Source organism: Thunnus albacares, chromosome 5, assembly GCF_914725855.1.
Source record: "Thunnus albacares chromosome 5, fThuAlb1.1, whole genome shotgun sequence".
Classification (NCBI taxonomy): domain Eukaryota; kingdom Metazoa; phylum Chordata; class Actinopteri; order Scombriformes; family Scombridae; genus Thunnus; species Thunnus albacares.
This window is the reverse complement of record NC_058110.1, coordinates 33,151,645-33,161,532: the sequence shown is the minus strand read 5'-3', so window position 1 is coordinate 33,161,532 and position 9,888 is coordinate 33,151,645. Positions and strand designations below refer to the sequence as shown.

At 35.5% G+C, this 9,888-nt stretch overlaps 1 protein-coding gene across 1 annotated transcript; it reads right to left on the bottom strand.

The window, feature by feature from the left end:
• On the bottom strand, positions 1–7,191 carry LOC122982312 (filament-like plant protein 7). The gene is made up of 9 exons (XM_044351499.1): positions 6,697–7,191; positions 6,340–6,402; positions 5,994–6,056; positions 5,526–5,588; positions 3,512–3,574; positions 2,607–2,669; positions 1,197–1,259; positions 860–988; positions 1–281 (listed from the first exon to the last, which is right to left on the bottom strand). The coding sequence occupies exons 1-9, from the start codon at positions 6,962–6,964 to the stop codon at positions 1–3; spliced, it is 1,056 nt and encodes a 351-aa protein (XP_044207434.1). The 5' UTR covers positions 6,965–7,191.
• Positions 7,192–9,888: the final 2,697 nt, after the last annotated feature.

Below are 9,888 nucleotides of genomic sequence, written 5' to 3'. Positions count from 1 at the left end.
TCACATAGCAAAAAGTAAGAATCCACTAAAAGTGGTATGATTATCGGAATCATCATAAACACTGGAGTTTGACCAGAGATCCAGATAGATCACATCTCCCTTTTCCAGTTGAAGAACAAATGCTTTAGACATGGTGACATCACCACCGCTAACTGTATCAAAAGAGAGAGTAATTTTCTTGTCATTGTGATACAGTTTAATTCCTACTAAACTTGTATCACGATATCCCCACGCACTGAATCTGAAGTAATAGGCTCCTCTGACTGGGGCTGTAAAGACACCTGCAACAAAGGAGGAATTCAGTCTTTTAATTGCTTTTGTCAGGCTTTATACGTGTGTGTCTAAGTCTAATTTGTTGCCAAGTCTGTGTATGTTAGACTGTGTTAGAAATCTAATCAAGGAGTCAATTCAGTGAAAACACAAACCAAACCAAATACAACTGAGAACTATCAAAGCTTTCACAGAAGAACCCATTAGAATAAAAAACGACTGCCAAATAGAATACAAATAGCTACATAATACTTTAAAACATGTGCAAACTATGTAAAAGAGAAAGTCCCTTCACCATAATGGCATCATGTACATCCCAGTATAACATACTTTATCTGAAAGAGCTTTATAAGAGCTTCCAACCCAGAACTATCCTACCAAGAAGACAAGAAATACAAAAAAGGACAAAATGGAAAAATGGCGAGACAATTTCAAGAGAGATATTCCACACTTGGACAACTAGGGATGCAATAAAAGGTATGCATGAAAAGGAAATTCCCCAAAAAATGACAAGTTGGATCATAAATCTATAAGATTGTGTAATAATTCAAATAAAATCAGTGTGAGTGGGTGAAAGAGGTGTACGTACCTGTAGATGGGTTATAAGCCTCGCCGATGTTGGTGAAAATCTTACTGAACTTAAGTGTAGTGTCATTACTGAAGGGTCCAACATTTCCTGCGTCAGTGAGGCCGACAGAAAACGCCACCTTTGGTCGTTCTGTGTGAATGTGGGAGACACACATAGAAAGAATATTTTCCTCACATCAATAACAGATGCAAAATGTCACTTCTGCCTCATTTAATAACTGTATTCATGTCACTCTGCATCCCGCTGCACAGAGGAAGACCCTCGATTTACCGTTGCCATTCTCACTGCTACTGTAATATGACATTTTGACTTTTTAATCATGATATAAGCAGCTCACCTGCATTCTCTCTCTGGAGCTCCTCCACCTCGTTTTCATTGGAGCTCATTCTGGCCTCCAACACTGAACACATTCATCATTTTTATTGTAAAGGAGGTAAAATACATAACTGGAACTTAAAATACCAGTATGTGAATCTAATAAACTGGCAGCTGTGTGTTTTGCAGCTTACCGGTGTTCTCTCTCTGGAGCTCATCCACCAAATTTTCACTGGCGTTCATTCTGGCCTCCAAAACTGTGAACACATTGAAAGTTTTTTACCAAAAGGTCCATTTTGAATCTTAGATATTAATCTCAGTAAACACTTTAAAGATTTGGTTACATTTAACTCTTCAGCTTGACAGGAAAAGCATCACAAACATGAATGAATTATATATCATTTAATAAAATGTAAATATCTACCTGCATTCTTGATTTCACTGTCTGTCAGTCTGGCCTGTATGGCTGGGATAAAAGCAGTAAATTAGTCCTAAAAGTAATGAATATGTGAACATTGCATGAATCTGTTTAGCACTATGTGAATGAATCTTTATTTTCTGTCTCCAGCTTCTTAAAATACCAGTATGTGTATCTAATAAACTGGTAGTTGTGTGTTTTGCAACTTACTGGTGTTCTCCCTCTGGAGCTCCTCCACCACTTTTTCACCGGTGTTCAATCTGGCCTTCAAAACTGTGAACACATTTCTAGTTACAATAGTGAAATATTTACAGTCGAATCAACAGTCAAGTGTAAAATGACATGACAATTTGTAATTTGTAATAATTGCATGAATAAAACCAGCTTTTCCCTGCTGTTTATTGTGGTCTGCAAAACTGTAACGTTTTTCACAAAAAGGTTAATTATGAACCTTCTATTGTGATCATTTTCTCACTAAATATGTTTATATTTCTATCATACGATGCTATTTTTGTTTTTTATTGATTTTTGTAGCTTATCTGTGCTCTGTGATGTTTAATTCTTTTCCCACCAAACATTATTAATGAAACTTACCCTCATTTGAACCTCACTAAATATTTTCTCATTGCTAACATAATATACTCAGTTTGTTTTCACACTTTGATTTTTTTAAGCTTACCTATGTTCTCTCTCTGGAGCTCCTCAACCAAATTTTCACTGGCGGTCATTCTGGCCTCCAACACTGTGAACACATTTAAAACTCTTACTGTAAAGTAGGACAATGGTGAGCAGTTTTCACTTTTTTCCTTGATTACTATGTAGGTCTACCTGTGCCTTCATAAGAGGAGGAAATAAATTAAGATTAACATCCACATGTAAAATTTTATCAATATGTTGAACTTTTTTCTGCTAAATAGTTCTTTTTACCCTTCTTTCATCACTTTTGGACTTCACATCTGATAGACTTTAAAACAACATGTTTTCTAACATAAAAGGTCATTTTTACTTATTTACCTGTGCTCTCTCTCTCGAACTCCTCCACTTTGTTGTCACTGGCGGTCATTCTGGCCTCCAACACTGTGAATGCAATTAAGGGGTTTTTCTACCAAAAGGTCCATTTTGAATTTTAGTTATTAATCTCAGTAAACACCTTAAAGATTTGGTTACATTTAACTCTTCAGATTGACAGGAAAAGCATCACAAACATGAATGAATTATATATCATTTAATAAAATGTAAATATCTAACTGCATTCTTGATTTCACTGTCTGTCAGTCTGGCCTGTATGGCTGGGATAAAAACAGTAAATTAGTCCTAAAAGTAATGAATATGTGAACATTGCATTAATCTGTTTAGCACTATGTGAATGAATCTTTATTTTCTGTCTCCAGCTTCTTGAAATACCAGTATGTGAATCTAATAAACTGGTAGTTGTGTGTTTTGCAGCTTACTGGTGTTCTCCCTCTGGAGCTCCTCCACCACTTTTTCACCAGTGTTCAATCTGGCCTCCAAATCTGTGAACACATTTCTAGTTACTATTATGAAATGTTTACAGTCGATCAACAGTCAAGTGTAAAATGACATGACAATCTGTAATTTGTAATAATTGCATGAATAAAACCAGCTTTTCCCTGCTGTTTATTGTGGTCTGCAAAACTGTAACGTTTTTCACAAAAAGGTTAATTATGAACCTTCTATTGTGATCATTTTCTCACTAAATATGTTTATATTTCTATCATACGATGCTATTTTTGTTTTTTATTGATTTTTGTAGCTTATCTGTGCTCTGTGATGTTTAATTTTTTTCCCACCAAACATTATTAATGAAACTTACCCTCATTTTAACCTCACTAAGTATTTTCTCATCGCTAACATAATATACTCAGTTTGTTTTCACACTTTGATTTTTTTAAGCTTACCTATGTTCTCTCTCTGGAGCTCCTCAACCAAATTTTCACTGGCGGTCATTCTGGCCTCCAACACTGTGAACACATTTAAAACTCTTACTGTAAAGTAGGACAATGGTGAGCAGTTTTCACTTTTTTCCTTGATTACTATGTAGGCCTACCTGTGCCTTCATAAGAGGAGGAAATAAATTAAGATTAACATCCACATGTAAAATTTTATCAATATGTTGAACTTTTTTCTGCTAAATAGATCTTTTTACCCCTCTTTCATCACTTTTGGACTTCACATCTGATAGACTTTAAAACAACATGTTTTCTAACATAAAAGGTCATTTTTACTTATTTACCTGTGTTCTCTCTCTCTAGCTGCTCCACTTTGTTGTCACTGGCGTTCATTCTGGCCTCCAAAACTGTGAATGCAATTAAGGGGTTTTTTTTACCAAAAGGTCCATTTTGAATTTTAGTTATTAATCTCAGTAAACACCTTAAAGATTTGGTTACATTTAACTCTTCAGATTGACAGGAAAAGCATCGCAAACATGAATGAATTATATATCATTTAATAAAATGTAAATATCTAACGGCATTCTTGATTTCACTGTCTGTCAGTCTGGCCTGTATGGCTGGGATAAAAACAGTAAATTAGTCCTAAAAGTAATGAATATGTGAACATTGCATTAATCTGTTTAGCACTATGTGAATGAAGCTGTATTCTCTTGCTCCAGCTTCTTGAAATACCAGTATGTGTATCTAATAATCTGGTAGTTGTGTGTTTTGCAGCTTACCGGTGTTCTCCCTCTGGAGGTCCTCCATCATTTTTTCACCAGTGTTCAATCTGGCCTTCAAAACTGTGAACACATTTCTAGTTACAATAGTGAAATGTTTACAGTCAATCAACAGTCAAGTGTAAAATGACATGACAATTTGTAATATGTGATAATTGCATGAATAAAACCAGCTTTTCCCTGCTGTTTATTGTTGCCTCCAAAACTGTAACGTTTTTCACAAAAAGGTTAATTATGAACCTTCTATTGTGATCATTCTCTCACTAAATATGTTTATATTTCTATCATACGATGCTATTTTTGTTTGTTATTGATTTTTGTAGCTTATCTGTGCTCTGTCATGTTTAATTTTTTTCCCATCAAAACATTATTAATGAAACTTACCCTCATTTTAACCTCACTAAATATTTTCTCATTGCTGACAATATATACTCAGTTTGTTTTCACACTTTGATTTTTTTAAGCTTACCTATGTTCTCTCTCTGGAGCTCCTTGACCAAATTTTCACTGGCGGTCATTCTGGCCTCCAACACTGTGAACACATTTAAAACTCTTACTGTAAAGTAGGACAATGGTGAGCAGTTTTCACTTTTTTCCTTGATTACTATGTAGGTCTACCTGTGCCTTCATAGGAGGAGGAAATAAATTAAGATTAACATCCACATGTAAAATTTTATCAATATGTTGAACTTTTTTCTGCTAAATAGTTCTTTTTACCCTTCTTTCATCACTTTTGGACTTCACATCTGATAGACTTTAAAACAACATGTTTTCTAACATAAAAGGTCATTTTTACTTATTTACCTGTGTTCTCTCTCTCGAGCTGCTCCACTTTGTTGTCACTGGCGTTCATTCTGGCCTCCAACACTGTGAATGCAATTAAGGGGTTTTTCTACCAAAAGGTCCATTTTGAATTTTAGTTATTAATCTCAGTAAACACCTTAAATATTTGGTTACATTTAACTCTTGAGCTTGACAGGACAAGCATCACAAACATGAATGAATTATATATCATTTAATAAAATGTAAATATCTAACGGCATTTTTGATTTCACTGTCTGTCAGTCTGGCCTGTATGGCTGGGATAAAAACAGTAAATTAGTCCTAAAAGTAATGAATATGTGAACATTGCATTAATCTGTTTAGCACTATGTGAATGAATCTTTATTTTCTGTCTCCAGCTTCTTGAAATACCAGTATGTGTATCTAATAAACTGGTAGTTGTGTGTTTTGCAGCTTACTGGTGTTCTCCCTCTGGAGGTCCTCCACCATTTTTTCACCAGTGTTCAATCTGGCCTTCAAAACTGTGAACACATTTCTAGTTACAATAGTGAAATGTTTACAGTCAATCAACAGTCAAGTGTAAAATGACATGACAATTTGTAATATGTGATAATTGCATGAATAAAACCAGCTTTTCCCTGCTGTTTATTGTGGCCTCCAAAACTGTAACGTTTTTCACAAAAAGGTTAATTATGAACCTTCTATTGTGATCATTTTCTCACTAAATATGTTTATATTTCTATCATACGATGCTATTTTTGTTTGTTATTGATTTTTGTAGCTTATCTGTGCTCTGTCATGTTTAATTTTTTCCCATCAAAACATTATTAATGAAACTTACCCTCATTTTAACCTCACTAAGTATTTTCTCATCGCTAACATAATATACTCAGTTTGTTTTCACACTTTGATTTTTTTAAGCTTACCTATGTTCTCTCTCTGGAGCTCCTCCACCAAATTTTCACTGGCGGTCATTCTGGCCTCCAACACTGTGAACACATTTAAAACTCTTACTGTAAAGTAGGACAATGGTGAGCAGTTTTCACTTTTTTCCTTGATTACTATGTAGGCCTACCTGTGCCTTCATAGGAGGAGGAAATAAATTAAGATTAACATCCACATGTAAAATTTTATCAATATGTTGAACTTTTTTCTGCTAAATAGTTCTTTTTACCCTTCTTTCATCACTTTTGGACTTCACATCTGATAGACTTTAAAACAACATGTTTTCTAACATAAAAGGTCATTTTTACTCATGATTTTTTTTTTTACCTGTGTTCTCTCTCTCGAGCTGCTCCACTTTGTTGTCACTGGCCTTCATTCTGGCCTCCAAAACTGTGAATGCAATTAAGGTTTTTTTTACCAAAAGGTCCATTTTGAATCTTAGATATTAATCTCAGTAAACACCTTAAAGATTTGGTTACATTTAACTCTTCAGATTGACAGGAAAAGCATCGCAAACATGAATGAATTATATATCATTCAATAAAATGTAAATATCTAACTGCATTCTTGATTTCACTGTCTGTCAGTCTGGCCTGTATGGCTGGGATAAAAACAGTAAATTAGTCCTAAAAGTAATGAATGTGTGAACATTGCATGAATCTGTTTAGCAGTATATGAATGAACCTGTATTCTCTTGCTCCAGCTTCTCTATGTTGCTCTTGCTGTTCCTCAGTTCCACACTGTGTTGGATCACCATGTCTCTCAGCTCCTTCAGCTCAGCCGAGATATCAGGGGTGATGTTAGTCTGATCACTGGTTGCTTTGACACCCAGGATCTCAGACTGAACCTCAGTCTGAGTGACATCATTCTCTGTCAGCCCTCCACTCTCACCCTGAGTCGTCGTCCAGTACAGACAGAGCAGCAACGCCAGAAAAGCTGCAGCACGCCTCATTGTGAAATATCACCTCTTTAGACAGCAAGATGCAGTCTGACACGTCTCGCTCAGTTCTCGTCTTTATATACACATAAAACAGGTCAATGAACTGCTGTATGAGAATGAAACAGGTGTCTCTGATAACAAATATAAAAATAACACCAAAGATCCTTGAACACTGAACTGAGTTTAAAGAAAACAACAAGTTAGAATGATGTTCTTTCCTTCAATATAACAACATTAAAGGACGGGTTCACAATCTTTCAAGTCTCTCTTAAAACAGCAGTCAGGAGCCCAAATGAACACTAAAATAGGTTTTTCTTGCCATAATCATTACTCCTGTTCATACTGACCATTAGAATATCAAAATACACTTATAATGGAAGTGATGGAGGACAAAATCCACAGTCCTCCCTCTGTGCAAACATGTCTTTAAAAGTTTATCTGAAGCTAATATGAAGCTTCAGCGTCCAAATGAGTCAAATCAAGTAGATATCTTTCAACGTTACAGTCTTTTTAGTGCCAAAGTCCCTCTTTTTGTTACTATACTTCCACCTGCAGCTCAACAGGGAAACACTGTCCGAGGAAACACAAAGAGGGAATTTGATGCTAAAAAGACTGTAAATGTTTTAGTTTTGAAGTCAGTTATCTGAATATAAACTAAAGGACATAATATAGTAATATAGTAGAATTAAATAAATAATCATTTAATACAGGTACTAACACTACACAACAACTCTGTTATCATGATGTTTTCACAAGCTGTTAAAAGGTTGAAATAGGTGAGATACAAAAAAAAATATTTTTGCGGTTTAGTTTCTTTTAAGATAAGACTGTAGCAGCTGGTTTTGTCTCACTGTCTCTTGCACTACTTTTGAACTCTACCCCTCTGTTATTTTGAGCTGTATTTTATATTCTTTAAAGATTATCCCCTTTCCATCCCAGTTGTTGTGTGTCTTGTAGTTTGTTTGTTTTTTAATTTCAGTGTAATTATGGGATTTGAAGAGCTATATGTTATGCTCTGGATCAGAGATTGTCATCTTATCAAAAGTGCATTCTTTGTTTGGTCTTTACAGGACCTTTGATTTCATCTGGTGGGGGACAATGATATAGTATGATGCAGTTTACTGTAAGATTCCATGTTACATTCTGCTTGAATATGAGTTGCTATAGTTCAACAGCTTATGTTATAAATGATGTTGGTGTATGTGGTGTTTTACAATCTTGTTCCATGTGCCCCTTTTTAACTTTGAGCAACTGCCCCTCTAAAGGTCTCTGCACAGTTCTGTTGAGTGACATCTTTCTCTGTCACCCCTCCACTCTCATATAAGCTTCAGATCAACCTTTAAATGCATTTTACACGAAATGACTTTTGGCCCCAATGACTTACATTGAAAGCACATTTGAAGAGGATTTTTCAATATCTAGTATGAACAGGAGGAATGATTACAGTGAGGAAAAACTCTTTCAGTCTTCATATAGACACCTGACTGTTGTTTTAAGACAGACTTGAAAAGTTCTTTTATGTTGAATGATCATCAGATCCTCATCAGAACTAAACAGCAGATAAGTGAGATTTCAGTCTCTGATCTTTCTGTGTGTATGGGTTGGTTTTCCCAGAGTCAGATTTCAATATCCACAAATTAAGCTTAGATTCAGCATTTCAACCTCATAGTCAGTCTTTTATTTCAAATCTTGTGTGTTGCAGAGCTCATTTTGGCCTCCAACACTGTGAATTTAATGCTTAACATTAATATTATTGTGAAGTATGTTTATTGTCAGCAGGTTTCAAGTTTTTTTTACATGATTTTTGACATGTGGGCCGACCTGTGCTCTTATTTTCACACGCTGTTACTCTGACTAGAAGATCTGCAATAGAAGACAAAATTAATAAGCAGATTAATAATTGATCAACAGCCAGATGTCAAATCTCATATTGTCTCTGCTAAATACATAAATGGCTGATGACTGATACTCTCTGGTCAAACTACCAAACTAAAAATGGAAATATACAGCATATCCACCATAAAGCTGATATAAAAGTTACATGGATGAATCTAATCCCATATAAATAGATGTGGGCCTATAAAACCACTGGCTGTTAGTCTGGACAAACATGACAGACAGTTCTGCTCTGTGAGCTGCAACTCAAGCAATAACCTACTCAGAACAGTCATTTCAATGAAAGCTGCAAGCAGCGTTGAACAGGCCCTCGCGCCTCCCCACACGTCAGGCCGCAGCCTTTGTCCACTGTTTTTCCTGCTGCTGGGGCTGCTTTGCTGCAATTTCATAGGGGGCGCTATTCAGCCAATTTGCATCACTCATGGAATATTGTCATTTAGACGTGTTCAGGCCGGGAGTCTTATCAAACATGTAAAGTTTGGTGCAGACTGGAGCATTTACAATAAAGTTATAGAAACGTCCTCTGTCATGGTGAAACATCAAATCTCAACGGTGTGAGGATGAGAATTTTCTGCAGGGTGAGACATGTCTGTCTTGCTCACACCTGTGCCATCAAAATTAAGCAAGTTTTTGGCCCTTTCACTTGAGTGTCAATCACTAAATTGATAACTCTTAATGAGTTTGGTTGTAAAAGAAATTAATGTCCTAATTTTCATCAAGTCTATTTTTAGAAAAGTAAAGACTTTTAACCCACATAACCTGGTGAAAGTTTGATTAAAATGTGCACTGTCAGGTGTGTAGAGACAATAAGTAGCTGCAGCTGGACACAGAAAAATACTCATATATTTGAATGGAGAGTGTGAGCAAACCCACACTTTTTCGATCATTTACTGCTTCCACATAGTTTTGGACACAAACTTCATTTGAACTTTAAATGAGTCACAATGTTAACCTACAAATCTTGAGTTTACATGTGTTTTCTATCTTTTACTGTTTTGGCGATATTAGAGTGTGAGTTTTAAAGTCTTTTCTTGCTCCTC